The 18,797-nt window shown below is 36.2% G+C and overlaps 1 protein-coding gene across 2 annotated transcripts in view; it reads left to right on the top strand.

Moving 5' to 3' along the window:
* Nucleotides 1-18,797, top strand: part of LOC150081039 (extracellular signal-regulated kinase 2-like) — a 102,267-nt gene that overhangs the window by 41,200 nt on the left and 42,270 nt on the right. For both annotated transcript variants that reach the window (XM_090381925.1, XM_090381924.1), the window contains exons 5-6: nt 3,563-3,723; nt 14,213-14,352. In XM_090381925.1, coding sequence (XP_090238051.1) covers nt 3,563-3,723; nt 14,213-14,352 — 301 coding nt within the window. The remainder of the gene's footprint in view (nt 1-3,562; nt 3,724-14,212; nt 14,353-18,797) is intronic.

Genomic DNA, 18,797 nt, shown 5'->3' with positions numbered 1-18,797 from the left:
TGCTTAGGCATCACACCTTTTCTAATGCACTTTGTGAAGAGCCTTGCCAGTTTTTGTGTTATGTCTCTTCCTCCCAATTTTAACAACTCTACAGTAACTTCACCTTCCCCCGGGGCTTTCCGATTCTTCATTTTCTTCAATGCATGTTCTACCTCATCAGGAAGAATATCGGGTATGTCGTATGTGTTGCTACTTTGCAATCCATGTTCCCCACTGCTGGTATCATTCCCTCGCTCCTTGTATAATTCTCTATAGTAGTCTTCTGCTATTTGAATTATGCCTTCTCTCCTGTTTATAAGTACACCATCGCTATTCTTCAGTTTCAGTATCATTTGTCTTTCTGTATTACTGCTCATGGCTGCTGATTTAAATCCTTTGTTTTTCCTTAATGCTTGTTCTACTTTTCTTGTGTTAAATCTTCTTATGTCCTCTCTGAGTCTCTTTCTAATGGCTTTGAATAACTCAGTATACTCAATTTTCTCCCTGTCAGTGTTTTTCTTGCTCTTCATTTGTTGTCTTTGGTTCATCATGACAAGTGTTTCTTGACTAATTTTTTCTTCTTTGGATTTCTGTTTCCCTATAGGTTTCTTGGGCTTTATCACTTTCAGAAAGTTGTAATATTCCTCGTCGATATCTTGGTCCTGAGCAGTCTGCAGAAGCTCAAACTTGTTTTTAAGTTCCAGTACATACTGCTTTTTCTCCTCCTCTGTTATCTCAAAGACCTTTGTATTATTTACCCGAGTCAGTTTTTTCCTTTCCTTTCCTACATCTATATCAAGTGTACATCTTACCATTCTGTGATCACTTCCAACATTTACCTTATTCAGGACGGTAACATCATTCACAATATATCTTCTGTTAGTGAGGATGAAGTCTATTTCATTAGTTGTTAATCCATTTGGACTCTTCCATGTCCACTTTCTGTTCACCCTTTTCTTGAAAAAAGTGTTCATTACTGACAGTCCTTGAGATTCTGCAAATTCCACAAGTCTTTCACCTCTTTTATTTCTTTCACCAATTCCAAAATTTCCTATAGTTTCTCTTTCTGCGCTGTTTTGCCTTTTTCCAACCTTAGCATTGAAGTCCCCCATAATAATAGTGTAGTGGGTTTTCTGCTCATCTAGAAGACTCTCAATTTCAGTGTACATTTCTTCAACCTCTTCATCATCATGGCTCGATGTTGGTGCATAAATCATTATAATCTTTAGCTTGTACCTCTTAGAAATCTTGAATATTAGTCTGGACACACTTGGTGATGTACTTTTGAATTCCAAAATGTTGTTTTTAAAATCTTTATGGACCAGAAACCCAACTCCACCTTCACTCCTTTCACTGTTTCCATTGGTGTACAGCAGATTTCCACTTGATAAACTTATAAGTGATTCATTTCTTCTTCTTGTTTCAGCCAAACCGATGATATTCCAATTCACATTTTCTAATTCCTTTTCCAGCTCTAATATCCTGTCTTCACCGATGAGTGATCGTACGTTATAACAGGCCAAGTTCAATTTCCGTGCATGGCAGCCTGGTCGTACCCAGAGATTCTTAGCACACTCTGATCCTCTCGCTGCCGTAAGAGGGAGAGTGAAAGCTGCTGGGGACTGAGGGCCATTTGTATTGTTGTGCTCTCATTGCTGGAGGGTTTGGTCTTTTCCTCTTCACGCTGACCAGGCGTCTTGAAGAGAACCACTCTACATGTTCGTTGCCACCTAAGTGACGTAACAGGGCTTACCATCGAGAAGGTGTGCATGAGTGGATTTTAGGGAGGCAGGCCAACCGGACTTCTCCTAAATCTTCTGTAATTTGTAATAGAGAGATATTGGATCCATCAGTGTTTTAGGCTGAGTGTCTGATAACACACAGGATACCTGTTCCCCTCTAAGCCCCTATATATATATATATATATATATATATATATACAGCCACTTTCCAACTTATGTAAGGGTTGCATTCCGCGGAACTCTATGTAAGTCAGAATTTCCCTAAATGTTTATGCAGCACTCACAAATTTGATTGAAGCAAAAAAAAGAAATTTTCGACGAACATGTAAATAGAATTATTTATTCAATTTTTTTATCTTATGCGCAGGAAAAATTACAAAAGGGTACAAAATTGCAAAAATTTCAAAATTATAAAATTACAAAAAAGCAAGGAGACAGGCATAGCATCAGCAAGTTTTACCTTTCGAGCATCATTGCCAGAATTAACTCTCCAGCTGATAAGCACACCACTGCGGAAGTTGAGGGCTTAGGAGATTTAAAGGGGTTTTTTCCAACACATCACAAAATTTCTCTGCAGCTGCAGAATCAGCACAGGCAACTTCACCGCATACTTTAATGCTTTAGAAACCAGCATGATGCTTGAACCTATTAAACCACCCGTTGCTTGCCACAAACTTGGCTTGGGGTTCGCAGTTCTTATCCTTAATATCTTCATAAATACTTCTTGCTTTTGCTTGAATGGCCATTGGACTCAGGGGCACTTGCTTCTGAATCTGAATTTCCATCTTCGATATAGCACCTGAACGCTGTTGTATGATCACTGTTGATCTTAAATGCGTTGATCCTTTAACATGTTCTTTTATATGTGCACTGTCCCCTTAAAATAGTATAAAAAAGTAAGCCACTGTTGCAGCAACGAGACCTAATTCCGGGCAATAGATGACAAACTTTGTCCTGCTTCGTACTACTTAATCATTTTCATCTTCGTTGCTAAATCAATTTTGTTTCTTTTCCTAGCACTGCCAGCACTTGCACTTTCCGTTGGTCCCTTTCCTTTCACCATTGTAATAAGTAAATAGGAATGAAGTGAAGATTCTGAAAATTTATTTATGTTTTTTATATGATTGATTTCAATGAAGGGAAATTCATTTCACCATAATACCGTAACGTAAAAATCCCCAGAATTCCAGTTATCGGTATTGTCGTAAATGCAATAAGATCGAATTTACTACCAGTTTATAATAGATTGTGCTAACAGAAAAGCACAATAAACCGGAAAGTGCAGATCATTTTTATTGTTTTATGGTAGTGACCTCCAGAAATGTGTTTTAGAAAAATATCACAAAGGCATTCAAAATTGATTCTTATAACGGAACATGATAATGATGAAAGTGTAGTGAATATTTCCATTATAAAAATGACCTTTTAAAGAGATAAATAGCTTAGTTATATAGTGAAAATTTCAACTTCCGAGGTCTTGGAATGAATTACCAAAAAAAAAGAAACAATCTGTTATTGGGTTCACATTATGATATTTTCATGATACCTCCATTTATTCCTACGGAATGCAAAATATGTTTCCACGATTTTTTTAAGTTTGCACCAGCCGGCAAAAACTTACGTAAAGTCAAATTTCCATAAGTCGAGTATTACGTAAGTCGGGGAATGGCTGTGTAAGTAGTAGAATATGTGTACATCCCTCTATTTTTGTTGCAGTGCACAATTCAGGCATGAGAGAGAGAGAGAGAGAGAGAGAGAGAGAGAGAGAGAGAGAGATTGTAAATTTGTCGTTTTAAATTTATTCCTTTAATTTTATTATTAAATATGAAATTTCCATTTAGCCTTCTAATATCCTCTTGGATGAGAAATATCATGTGAAAGTAGCAGACTTTGGATTAGCTCGTTCTTTGTCACAGCAAGATTTCGGCACAGATCCTGCACTTACAGAATATGTGGCCACTAGATGGTACCGTGCACCAGAAATTTTGCTTGGGACAAGAAAGTAAGCCTTTGTTATCTTTCTGTTAAATGCTTAATATATGAATACAGTAGACTTCCCTATCATAACACTCCCACTTATAGTGCTCTTTTCTTCCAGTCATATGATCAGTCCTCAGAGTAAGCAGAAATAGCCAATTGTCTTAGAAAACCTGATACAAAACAAGTGATTGCTTCTATCCTCAACACCCGCTATAAGCATAAACTAAATTTGCATAATGGAATTCGTTGGTGGTTTTATCAAATCTGAATTAGTCATAAGGTTTGTAACATGGGATCAAATATGCCAATATCTTAATTCAGTTTCATTTTGTATAATGATTATGAATTTGACATCATATAAAATGTTCCCCCCCCCTCTTTTTTATGGTTTCAAGAAGGAATGAATCAAGATATAAACTTCCTTCCTCTTTTGATTTTGGTAAAGGAGAGAAGACTAAAATTCTAGTAATCATTTATGGTGCAAATTTTTTCTGGTGCAAGTGATGTTTGTTTCGTATTTCACCATAAGGGCATTGCTAATAAGGATAAAAAATGAAACATATTCATGCATTACATTAATAATAGTATTGACCTAAAACAAAAAAAAAAAAACTATAAACTGTATATTGTGTTTAATGGAAGTGATAAGTAAATAACTTATCCTATTATTAATTACTAATAATATGGTGTGCCATATAGTGCAGAAAAAGCATGTGGCTTCCATGCACTATATGGCGAATACTATATTTTATATAAAAGTAATTGTTTCATTAATATTCACTGTACATTTGGTAATACAGTAGACCCTCACTAATCCGGGTTAAGTGATAATCCAGATTAGTGAAGCAAAAGACAAAAAAACGTAGAACACAAACAAATAGAAAATTTAATGATAAAGTGCTGATGAAAATAAATAAAAAAAATATCACTGTAGAGCCTTTATTTAAAAACTATAAAAAGACAATACATTTATCCATCAATAGAAGACTCAGAAGTTGTACAGCAGACTCTCGATTAACCAGGACACTTCAAAACTCCAAAGTTAAAAAAAAAAAAAAAAAAATCCACTGGAAATCATAAAATTCAAGTAATAAATAGAAAGGTATAAACAGACGTTTTGCAAGTCGTAAAAATAAGCAACAAGAAGTGGCATTATAAGTCATGATTGGGAGATGAATGTACCTATTATCCTGCAACCCCTGGATGTTTTCACACTAGCCGCTCAAAAAAACAATGCAAAGAGAACAAATGTTTAATTTCTTTTAGTGTGTTGCATGGATTGTTGTGCTCCATCGCACAAAAAAAAAAAAAATACTTTATGCCAGGAGTGTTGAAATTTTTTTATAGTAAATAATTTTTTTGTTTAGAAATTGCAAAAATGATGGGTAAACACAAAAGAGTTGTTCTTTCAATTGAACAAAAGTTTTAAAATGGTGCATCCGTTAAATCTTTAATGAACCATTATAATGTTGGTAACCAAACCATTTGTGACATCATAAAAAATAAAGGGAAGCCATTAGATTTTGTGGGCATATCTGATAGCATTAAAGGTATGACTATCAGAAAAATGATGAAACCATCTGCATACGAGGACCTCGACAAGGCAACGCTGTTATGGTTTAGCCAACAATTACATAAACCTATAATATATAAAATATGTTAACTTATGTACATATATACATATAAAGAAGTATGCAAATGAAGCGATATAAGCAATTACACCCATCTGACTCAGAATCAACAACAATACTGAACAACACGCAAAACAATGTGATGTACGTTCTCTCTCTCTCTCTCTCTCTCTCTCTCTCTCTCTCTCTCTCTCTCTCTCTCTCTCTCTCTCTTTCTTTCTTTCTTTCTTTCTTTTTGTCTCTCTCTCTCTCTTGTGCAGTCAGTAACTCATTTGCTTTCTTAAATCCTGTGTCTTTCAAAGTACAGTATTCAACTGTGAAAGAATTTTTCGTATTTCGATCCGGATTAACTATAACCAGATTGCTGGTTGAGGGTTTACTGTATTTTGTAATTGCAGCTTGTGAAATGAAAAATGTATTTCAGGCTCTGTAATTTAACAAATTAAGCAATTGTATGCTGTGAACGTTTTCATAATGTAGTTCATTCTTTCTTCCTGGATTTTAATAACAAGTAAATATAACACACGCATTTAATATTTCTGCTGTGATTAATATTATAAGCAAATAGTAATAATTCATGATTGGTGTATTTAGTAAACTGATAACAAAAGCACTGCTTTCTCAAACTGCTATGACATTTTGTGAAACCAAGAACATTTCATGTGCATCCACCACACTGCCCATTCATGCTTTCAAATGGTGCATGGCAGGACACACAATATTTAGTGCTCTTCAGCTACACTACACAGTTTATGGATAACTTATGTAATATTTAGTATAAAAAAAAAAAAAGAAATTGTCAGATTCCTATTTTTCTGATTTTAACAAAATTTGGGATGGCTTGGCAAATCTTTCTAAAAGAGCTAAATATAGAATTTCTTGAAAATCTATATGGTGCTTTGTCTGCAGTATATCGATAGCCTATGTGATTTGTGTGTGGGGGGAGGGACTTTTTAGGGACATCTGCATATAAAAAAGGAACCGTGGTGGTGTGATTTTATTGATAGATTAACAAACTTTTAGTTTATGAAAATTTTAATAAACTGAAATCTTTCTAATGACATTTCATTGCCATAAAAAAAATCATACGCTACCAATAGAGAGAAGGAAAATTTAGCAATAAAAACCAGGTTAATGGCAGCATTCTATTTGAGCACCAAAATTTAAGTTGGCCCTTTTAAATATTTTCTCATAAAATTTTTATAAGGAAATATTGAAATGGCATCAGAAATACAAACATGACTGTGTCATAATACATAAGTTAATAAATATCAAAATTGATTATCGTAAGTTCTCTTAAGCAAACAAAAAGATTATTTAGCCTGAAAGTTACCCTCTTCAAAGTAATGTTATTGCTTGTAAAAATTTGTGTACATGCTTTGTTTTTGAAATGATCAATTCAGTTTGTAAACACTTTTTCAGGTCTTTATTTTTATCCTGATCGAGATGGCTGATTACAGAATTATAGTGCCATCATTTATTATGTTGCGCGCGTGTACACGTGCGTGTGTGTGTGTGTGTGTGTGTGTGTGTGGGGTGAACTAGGAAGAGACTGCAGCCACTTGCCATTACTACCATTTTCTCTAAACCTTAACATTATTTATTAATACTTTACTTTAATGAAACATTTTATGAGGTGATTCTGAGTTCATGACCCAAATTATAATTGTTAATTTATCATTAACAACATGATGGAATTAAATTCTAGCTGCAAAAGTGATACCACTGCATTTCTTGACTGCAGTTGTTTTTATAATGTTAAGGCCTTAAGTTACTTGGCAGTGGGGTTTTGTTTACGGCGAGTGCAATATGGTGTTTTCACGGGTACAGGTCATTGTTCTTATATACAAAGGGTACTAGGAAAGTTTTGCAATACAGCTTTGTTTATTTAATTTTTTCAAAGTAATTTCCTCTACATTCAATACACCTCTCCATCCTCTGAAACCAATCTTTAAACCAGTTCTGCCAAGTTTCACTAGGGAGTAAAGCACACTCGTTGTCCCAAGTCCGTAGAAGGTCCTCATCACTGGAAAACCGCCTCCCTTTTAGCTTCATTTTCACATGCGGGAACAGTGCAAAGTCGCAGGGAGCAAGGTCTGGACTGTAGGGAGGGTGCTCGAGAAGTTTCAGTCCTGTCGTGGTCAAATATTCGGTGCAGGCTTTGGCGCGGTGAGCTGCAGCATTATCGTGATGGAGGTACCAGGTGTCCATTCTTGACTTTGGCCGTAGGTTCTTCATAGATCCAATGACTTTAGGCAGGCATTGTTCAGTATACCACTTAGCTGTGACTGTCTTCTGCGTGTCCAAAACGACACGTTCCACAATTCCACTCGATTTGAAAAATACAGCTATCATTTTCTTCTTTACAGATCGGGATTTTCTGACAATTACGGGTGCGTCGTCATCATCAAAGACCCAAACTTTGTTTTGAGCCTTGGTCGGCAGATCGTAATAGTACAGCCAAGCCTCGTCACCTGTCACGATGTTGTTCACATACCGAGATTGTCCCTTATCAAACTTTTTTAACATCTCCCGGCACCAAGTCACACGTCGTGTCATCTGCTCTTCAGTCAGTTGATGCGGCACCCAGAGAGAACAAAGTTTCTTCACGTGCAAATGATCTTGCAGAATCGAACGAATTGCTGGTGCATTTAGGCCCAAAGTATCCTCTATCTGTTGGTAGGTCACTCGCCTGTTTTCGTCAAGCATTTTCCTCACAGCAGTAACGTTTTCCTCCGTAACTGACGTTCGTGGCCTTCCCGGCCTCTCAGAATCCTCCAGAGTGAAATTTCCCCTTTGGAATTCTCTATACCACCTGAATATCGTTGTACGATGTGGACAATCATCATCTAGTGCAAGAGTCATTTCTTCTAAGCACTGGTCTATGGTTAAACCACGCACGAAATTATACCGCAAAACTGTCCTTATCTCATTTCGTGACCACGATGCCATCGCAAGCACTTTACACTCTCACTACTAATGAATAACTGAGCCCATCGACTTGGCGCGGCGGCTACTTTGCACGTATGAACATGTCTCAACATGCAGCAACAAGCAGCTTCCTGTGATTCATTGTTGCGTCATATTGCAAAACTTTCCTAGTACCCTTTGTATAAATATATATATATATATATTTTTTTTTTTTTTTTTTAAATCCTGGTATGGCACATCCTTTGTGACAATATAGTCATTTTGCTACGTGTTTGGAGAGGTCAGAGTTTGAATCCTGTTGGAGACTGAAAGACTGCTTAAAGGGCCTCTTTAATCAGGGTTGTAATTAGCCGATCTCAGGAAAATGGAGTAAGGTTCCCCCTAGAAGTTATTCAGTATTTTTCTTATCCATACAATATGCAATCAGCCCATAAACTGTGTGCATACATAATATATTGATGCAGTATAGCCTACAATAATGATGCATATGTTGTCATATAATGGGATTCCTTTCCGTCAAAGATACAGTTGATGTAAATATACCATGAACTTGTAAACTAATTCATTTCCTTTCTGAATGTGAATGTTAAGAGACTTTTCGTGATTGTCTTATTTCCAAAAATTTATGTTCTCCACAATTCCCAAATTTTTGCCTTTGGAGCTACTGAAACAGAGTGGTATATGCAAAAAACTTCACATGTTAGAAGAATTAAAAGCCAATATTTCAAAGATAATTGATCAAATAATGGCATGGAAAAAGAGTTCAGGCTTTCTTTGGGTAGGAGGACATTTTCAACATTTATTGTAACCATTATTTTATTCTTATTGAAACATTACATGCACTACATTACATCCATTTACAACCAATGTAATGTCAGTAGGCATAAATAATAACAAAAATGGAACTTTCTGGGAAGGGAGAGAAATAAAACAATGAAAAAGAACAATGGTTGGATAATTGTCACAAGATCTTGGATGTTCAACTTAGTAGCCAGACTGAGTGCTACCAAATTATTGTGTTTGTTCAATAGATGGACTATTTCCTGATTCTACTGTTAGGATAGTGACAGATGTTTTTGGAAGAGATATAGAAGTGAGTCTTGCAGAATTCCTGGAGAGTCACAAGGCCTAGAGAACATTTTCAAGAGGAATTTGTTTCTGCGAGTTCATGTGCTGAGAGGCGTAAGGCTGAATAGAAGTTAGAGTGATTCATAATGATTATGAGCAATAAAAAACCGCTTTCTGCAAGCTAGATGTCTAACAAAGTTTCTCTGAACAGCTTTCAATTTGAAAAGTACACATTTCTATGGGTAATTTCAAATATTTGGAGGGGAGGAGTATAGTTGCTTATTTGAAACTGCTTATCTGTGATTGATGAATCTGTAAATGGTCCTTTTTATGAAAACAGTCAGTTGAACTTTTCAAATTAGAGTTGGATACATTTGTAAAAACAGTATTTTACTTATTAATTCAGAACTGAATTAAGATGTTGAGTTTGGAGAATGTTTTGAAACGATTGTGACTTTGCTTCTAATTTGGCTGTTCTGGACTGAATAAAAGTATTGCCTGTAGGCAGAATTGGTAAGATACAATGGCACATTGAGATCAGATGTATACGTACAGTGCCAACAAAAGAAAATGGCAAGCCGAGTGATTACCCTATTTGTTTACGTTTGTCATTTTCAAAGTGAATTCTGTACTGATATCATTGATTATACTGCTGTTTTACATTTATTTTAAATTGAAAACCCCCTCACTATGGCTCCTAAAGTTAATAAACCTCGTACAGAGAAGAAAAGAAGAACACCATTAAAGCTGAGTGACAAACTTGAAATAATCTAAACTATTACATTAGGGTCACCCGGAATGTTAATTCATATACCCATATGTATTATGTCTGTAAATTGCGTGTTTGTTGTTTGTTTGTTATTTGGCTTTTAGGAGCATTAGCAACTAAGGCCATATTGCTCCAGGGATATGCGGTGGTCATTCCCTGACCTTTCTGCACCCTCTGTATTTGGTGGTCACGGGCTCGAACCCTGGTCTAATCAAGAAACGTGTGCAATGCACTGCTGCTCCTGCCCACCTGGCTACGGAGGCGCCACGTAAATTGCGTGTGTTCTCTGCTCAATTTGCCTGTTTTGCTGGATGAAAAACCCCAGTTTCTGGGGAGGAAACCTCTCTATCTACACCCGAGACCCACTAACTCAGCCACGGAGTGAAAGAAAGCCTATAAAAGTTCCTCACATCATCAAACTCGGGTATTTTCCACCCAGTGTGGGGAGGACGGTGATGATACCAGTGTGCTACCCGAGCAGACTAAACTTGATATAATAAAGAAAACAGAACGGGGCATAAGCAGAAGTGTATTAATGGCAGAATATAACATTGGATGTCAACATGTTTATGTTTTTTTATGTGCAGTTAATAAAATTGCATTCTTAATCTCTCTCTCTCTCTCTCTCTCTCTCTCTCTCTCTATTTGTTATTTGGCCTCATCATTTCTGCATTAAATAAATTAAAAATAAAACTTCCTAGATAACGGAAAATCAAAATGAATCCCCAAAGGTGCCATTCAGACAGGAGATTGCAAAAAATGTTTCAAGATCTTACCAATGTTATCACTGCTGAGGAGACTACAAGCAATCTAGAGCAAAATTGGTCTTTAATCAAGGAGATGACTTGTAAAGCTGCATCGATGGCTCTGGATAAGAGTGAAAAAATTAGGACAAAGCTTGGATCACATATTTTACTGCAGAAAATGGATGAGAGGAGGAGACTGAAAGGCCAAAAAAATCATGATGATCAAAGGAACTATCATAGATGTAAGAATAAAATTGATAGAGAATGTAGGAAGGCTAAAGAACAGTGGTGGGCAGAGAACTGTCAAGAGATTGAAATACTCGAACAACAAGGTAGGGTGAAGTTGGTGCATAGAAAAATCAGAGTTAATGAGAAAGAGTAGCGGAATTCGAACGAGAGCAATGCGGGATGAAAAGGGAATCGCAGTACTGAACTTCAAAGAACAAAAGGAAAGATGGAGGAGATATGTTGAAGAACTTTATGACGATTCAAGCATGTACACATGGATGAATGCGGCACTAGAAGAACAAGAAAACATGAATATCTAAAGATGAATTCAACACAGCCTTAAAGTCCCTTAGCAATAACAAAGCACCAGGAATTGATAATATGCCTACAGAGCTTCTAAAATGCAGTGGAGAAAATCTGAAGAAAGCCTTATTTGAACTGATATACAGGGATGAGGGTTGGCTGGAGGAATTCTGCACATCAGTCATAATCCCCATACCCAAGAACACAACACCAACAGTATGCCTTCTTAAAACGAGACCTCCAGACCTGTACACAGTACTCAAGGCATGGCCTGACCATTGCCTTATACAAAGGGATAATCACCTCCTTTTCTCTACTAGCAAAATTCCTGTATATCATTGATAATACCCCATGACCTGCTCTGGCAGCCTGTCTGCATTGCTCAGAAAACTTCATATCTGACTGCACAACTACTCCCAGATCTTTTTCATTTTCTACCACCCACACAGTCGGTACGTTTCTCTATTTATTTTGACTTAACTGCCTTATGAAAACAACCCATAAATGAACCCATTCTTTATTTATAAAAATGAATCGTACCTCTCACACACACACACACACACACAAACACACTGATTAAGCCTCCCATTATGAACACAAAATAAAATTGAAATAAATTATAATAAAGGCAGCTAAATATAAACATGTACTAATTTATATTAAAAAACTAGTTTTTTAATTTAATTTGTTTTAACATGTTAAAAACATTCCCCAATGAGAAAGGAACCCTTTAAGTTAAAACCATGCAAGATAAGCCGACAAGTTAGAAACTTTTCAGATACCTTCCTCAGGGAGCAAATTACTGAGATGATGGAAAGAAACATTGCTTATCAGCGACCTATTTAAGAATGGGAAGAGGAAGAATTTAACATATTTAGGTATAGAATTCTTATTTGTTCTAATCTGAATTTTGTCTGTATTACATAGGTGTTGTGAAAACTTGGATACTGACCTGTTTCCTGAAAGCGACAAACCATTTCTGATACCTTATACAGTAAACCTAGATTTTACAGACCTCGATTTAACTGACTTTGGATTTAATGGATGAAAAAAATTTGACTAACTAGCGGCAGAGTATATTCAAAGCGTGCTCATGATTTATGGTATTCTGGCTATATTATATTGTTAAGTATTAGTCATAGTACAAAGAATTATCCAGTTGATCTTTGAAGAAATTCAAACTGTCGGCCTCAACTACTTGCTGTGTTCCAGTAATTAACAACTTGTTGGCTAAAAGAAAAACTTCTTCGATCTAGGTCTAAACCTCTTCCCCTGTAATTTACATTCATGGCCCCTAGTTGTGGAATTCTTTATAACAATAAAAATTTTTCCTTCATTCATTTTTCTAACCCCTCTAAGGTACCAAAGTCTACATCCCACATAATCAGTCTTTCCTCGTGCAGTTGCCCATTTGCCAATATCACTAAGTGCACATCTGTGCCTTGTTTCTCTGTTATAAACTTCACTTACAAGGTATCATCAAGGCCCCAAGAATGATTTTTTTCATTTAAGTGGTAATATAACTTTGTTATGGTCTTTATATGGAAACTGTTTAGAAGTTATGGTGTATTTTAATCCTTTATTTGAAACAGAATATTTAAGAGGATGTTGATTTAGGGGAAGACAAATTGACAACAGTGTCCTCTTGAAATGCAGACAGGCTAGTATGGGTAATGTTTGGATGCCGAGTGACCTGCCATTAAAAATCGGTCAAGGCACACCTCTTATTCGTTATGGTCTATAGTTCTGGTCAGCAGCACCTAATACAAATATTAAGCTGCTACTTTGGATTTTTGTGTTATTTTTATTTATTTTTTTGTTTTTTTATGTTTTTTGTTTTTTTTTATGTTTAAATGTTTTTGCTACATTTCGTATTATTTGCATTATGAATAAATCTCCTCTGTTTAATGCAAATTCATTAAGCACTCTGTTTTTACAGTCCCAATTAAAAGCACTTTTGACTTGGAAATATTTACAGCCAGGCCTTGCATAATGCAAGTACGATTAACATGTTTTTCAGTTACCACTATTTCAAAAAATTATACAACTTTTCACTTTACGTGATGTAAATTTCCAGTTAATGCGATCTTTTTTTATGTGATAGTTGAAAAAGATTTGAATCGCATGCTAAGCTTGCACGTCGGACAGGCAATAAACAAACATTTGCCCTTTGCCTGCCTCAGTGTGTTCCATCAACCATCGTAAGCAGACGTGTTATTTGTTTTTCCCCCATTAATAAAGTTACATGTAGACTTGCATTTAAAAATTCTAATTTTTAAATGCAAAAAAAATTTTTAAATGAGCCAGATGAAAATGTTACTGCAAAGGAGATAACGGTAAAAGAACTAGATGAAATATTTCTTATCGCAGAGAGAATATTTCTGTGCAAAATATTTCGTATCGCACAGAACCTCAAACAAAAAGTTTGAGATTTTGTGCAATAAGAAATATTTTGCTGGGGCCTAGAAAAGTTCGTTGTCGGCTATCGGAAACTGTATTGTGAAAAAAAAGAAAGCCAACACTGTTTAAATGACTGTGTTCAAATATTTCTATAGAAAATAGTTTGTATTTTTATTATCTTTTACATGTTATACAGTTAAAAAGTTATTTAAAAGGTATTTTTAAAATTGTTTATGGACATTCCTTAAGGTCACACAGACCAATTATAATTTTTCCTATTGATTATTATATTCGATTAACACGTTTCCGTTCCGTTCTGCGCGATGCGCTCGCAGAATGAATTATTCGCATTAATCGAGGCCAGCCTGTATAAACATGGCAGACCTTTACCTTGCCTCTCTGTAAATTGATTTAGCAAATCTTATTGCTTATTAGTTATACAAAAGGAGTTGACATATGGAGCTTAGGATGCATCATGGGAGAGCTTTTGCTTGGTAAACCTCTATTTCCTGGTACTTCAACACTTAATCAACTAGAAAGAATCATGGCATCTATACCTCATCCTCCTCAAGCTGGTATGTTTTTAATAATTGTTACTACTGTATTATATTCAATATAATATATTTATTAGGTAAAAAGAATAGTTAATTTCCTATTTGTTGCTACTTACCTCATTTTTCATAAAGGTCATTGAATAACAAACAGATTTGAACTTCTTAGTTTATAAAATTTTTAATATTGATGATTAAATGTTAAAATATAAGTTACTCTAAAGCACAATAGAAACGACCCTTGCAAATATGAGTAGCAGGAAACCTGTTAAACCAGTCAAAATATCATCTATAATTTAGATGGTATTCATTCATAATTTGACTCAAAATGCTCTGAACTAGCTTCTTTGTTGGCATTAGCAAAGGCACATGATGCAAGATGGCTTATATATAGCATCAGCCAAAAAAGAAAAAAAAAAAAAAAAACCCTTATTTCACCCATCCACTTGCTCCAAATGTTTGTAAAGTTCTGCCTTGAATCTATTTAAGCTATCAGCTTCTACGACAGATGGAAGTTTCTTCCAGTAATCAACCACCCGCGCTGGCTAAAGGCAAACTTCCACACATCTATCCTACAACCGTCTTTCCTCAGTTTGAATTTATGCCTTCTCGGGCGATTATTCTGAGCAAGAGTAAGAATCTCATCCGCATTGAGCATGCTCAAACCATTCAAGGCTTTATACACCTCAATCAGATCACCTCGCAGGTGCCTAGTCTCCAGACACTGTAATTTGCAAAACTTAAGCCGTTCTTCGTAAGAGCAACCCTTTATTCCATCCACTAATCTTGTTGCCCTTCTCTGTACTCATTCCAACAGCTCTATATCCTTAGAATGAGGCCTCCAGACTTGTATACAATACTCAAGGTGTGGCCTGACCATTGCCTTATACAAGGGGATAATCACCTCCTTATCCCTGCTAGAAAAATTCAGGGATTTATATCTGCCTGCACATTTATATGTATCCCTTTTCATTCTCTACCACTGTCAGTATGGTACCACAGAGTTGATACGTTACTCTGGGATTACTGCTTCCCATATGTAGTACTTTACATTTGTCAACGTTAAACTTCATTTGCCCATCTGCTCAACTTTTCTAGATCCTGTTGCAGCAGTGTACTGTCATTAACAACACTGCCAACCTTCGTATCGTCTGTAAACTTGGACATCAGGCTTGTATATCAGGCTTAGCCTGATATACCATCATCAATATCATTTATAAATACAGGCATACCTCGGTTAACGTTACCTCTGATAACGAAGCTTCGATATAACGAAGTCGGCAATTTCAAGCCCCATTTAACATAAAAAAATATATTCCAGTTTAATCACCTGAAATCTAAACAAACTGAAGAAATTACGGAAACCTTTGGGGCTTCTCGTGGTTGGTTCGAGAAATTTAAAAAACGGGCCAGGATTCATAGTGTAAAATTAACAGGAGAAGCTGCAAATAAGTTTCCAAAAAAACTAAAGGAAACAATTGAACGTGAAAATTTTCCAAATTTGATGTTCAATGTTGACGAAGGCGGTTTGTTCTGGAAACGGCTACCAACAAAAAGCTTCATATCTATTGAAGAAAAATCAGCTAGAGGATAAAGCAGCCAAAGACCGTTTAACGTTACTCTTTGGATCAAATGCCTCTGGCGATTATAAATTAAAATTGTTATTAGTTTACCATTCAGAAAAGCCGAGGGCGTTAAAAGGTAACATAAAAATGAATTTACCTGTAATATGGAAAGCAAATAGAAAAGCGTGGGTTACCAAGGAGTTATTTACTGATTGGTTTGTTAACCACTTTTGTCCCGAAGTAAAACGGTATTGTCAAAAAAACAACTTTGAAGAAAAAGCTCTTTTGCTGTTAGACAATGCTCCGGGACATCCTACTGATCTTAACACGTTGGACACATGCATTCCTGTCAAAGTTGTGTTTCTTCCAGCAAACACGACTTCCCTGATTCAACCATTGGATCAGGGAGGAAAAGCATCATTTAAAGCTTATTATCTGCGTCGAACATTAAGCAGTTTAACTGAACTAGAGGATAAAGAGGAAATGACAGTTAAAACTTTTTGGAAAAACTACACCATTAAAAACGCAATTGAAAACATTGATAGTTCTTGGAAAGAAGTCACTAAGAAATGCTTAAATGGAGTTTGGCGCAAAATATGGCCAGAAGTTGTACTAGAAGAAGAAAATAACATCCAAGAAATTGGAAATGAAGTTATCCAGATGGCTCAATCAATAGGTTTCGAAAATGTCGATGAAGAGGATGTTAGAAATTTATTGAATGCAGAAGATGATGGTTTTTCCGTGGAAGATTTAGCAAACCTTGTTAGCAACGAAGACGAAGTTAAAGAAGTTCCTGCCGAAAAAGTGTTAACAACCAAAGATTTAAAAAGGTGCTTAAATGACATTGAAAATGTTAAATTTTTTTAGTGAAAATGATCCTGATTTAGGAAGAAGTATTATTGTTAAGCTATCAGTGTTAAATGCAATAACTCCGTATAGGCAATTGTTAAATGAAAGAGAAAAAGAGCATAAACAATCAACTTTAGACTCGTATTTTAAAATGTGATTTCACTTTGTATGTAAGTTGACTGTTTATTTAATAAAACTTTTCTTTGTCCGAAAAAAAATCTTTTCATTTTCTTTACGTAAGAACGTATCCCTATTCTGGCCATAGTATTTTTACCTCTGAAAACGAAGTTTCGCTTAACGAAGTAATTTCGTGGAACGCATCCTATTCGTTATTCGAGGTATGCCTGTACAGAAAACAGCACTGAACCCCGAGAGACTCCACTAGTAACATTAGTCCACGAAGAACAGTGTCCATTGATTACCACTCTCTGTCTTCTCCCACTCAACCATCGCTTTATCCATAGCAGCAATTTGCCTCCAATGCCACACTGCTCCAATTTATGCAGCAATCTTCCATGTGCAACAGGCTTTTCTAAGATCCAAATATATATCAAAGTTATTCTTCACATCCAGTTCCTTTGCGACTATATCATACTAACCAATCAAATTAGTCAGACAAGATTTCCCCTTAACAAACCCATTCTGTGTTCGAGCTATAATTGAATTCTTGTCTAGATGATCCTGCAATGCTTCTTTAACTAGAGCCTCCATTAATTTCCCTGGAACAGAAGTTAAACTAACAGGTCTGTAATTACCTGTGTCTCCCTTGATCCTGCTTTGTGGATTGGTGTCACATTTGCACATCTCCAGTCCATGGGTACCTCCCCTGAGTGCAGGGAAGCTCTCATAATTATGTCTAGGGGTTTGCTTACTTCCTTTGCCGCCTCCTTTAATATAACTGGATAGATTCCATCCACCCCAGGTGCCTTTCTTGTGTTTATCTTCAAAAATTTCTCCTCCACTTTACTCTCAGTTATTACAAGATTATCTAGCTTACTGCCAGAGTTGAATACACCTCTGGCATTCCCCTTCCTGAATAGCTCCTCGTGTGAATGTCGATGCAAAATATTCATTTAGTTTGTTAGCTACCTGAGCAGGATCATCAACAGTTGAACCATCGATATCAAGTGGACCAATCTGATTCATCCCCTTCCTGCTAGAGTTTACATAAGTAAAGAACTCTTTGCTGTTTTTCTTTGCATCCCTTGCCAAATATTTCTCGTAATCTGCCTTTGCCTGCCTAACCTCCTTTGTAACTTGGTTACAGACCAGCTTATATCTATCATAGGCTTCTTTGTCACATGTTAATTTATATGTATCCCGTGCATTCTTCTCTGTCACATGTCTAATTAGTTCATCTGACATCCAATTAGGCCTAAATCTTGAACAATATTGCTTTGTTGGTATGAAAAGCCTAGTGGCTTCCAAGATTAATTCTTTGAATGCTTCCCATTTTGAATTTGCTGTTGGTAACATCATCAGTTGGTCCCACCGTATAGAATTTAAATACTGTCTCAGACCACCGTAGTCACCTTTACGAAAGTATAAACCCTTCCCTTTACCTTTGAAGGTAGTTACCTCTTTGAGTAAATCCCACTTCAGCACACTGATCACTGCCCCCTAGTGGTTCCTTTATCTGCAGATTCTTGATGCGTGAAGAATCACTACTGCTAATCAGATCAAGAATATTACTCCCTCTAGTTGCCTCCCGAACATGCTGCTGTAGAAAACAATCATCCAATAAATCCACAAAACAAAAGCCTTGCTAGTGTGTGGAGGAGTGACCAACCCACAAATTCCAGTCAATATCTGGGAAATTAAAATCCCCCATTCTAATTTACTGACCCACTCTATTTCTCTGCACAATTGCTCATTATACTCATCAGATTCATTAGGCCTATAATACACACCTACTCTCATTTTTACTTTCCCAGTGCTTATGTCACACCAAAAACTCAACATTGCATTGTCCACCCACATCAACTGGATGCACTTCCTTAGATTTTATGTCTTTAAGTAACAGCATAACTCCTCCTCCCTACCTGTCCTGTCTAT

Source organism: Mastigoproctus giganteus, chromosome 9, assembly GCF_048544385.1.
Source record: "Mastigoproctus giganteus isolate SK-2022 chromosome 9, ASM4854438v1, whole genome shotgun sequence".
Classification (NCBI taxonomy): Eukaryota; Metazoa; Arthropoda; class Arachnida; order Uropygi; family Thelyphonidae; genus Mastigoproctus; species Mastigoproctus giganteus.
This window is presented reverse-complemented; position numbering and strand designations above follow the sequence as displayed.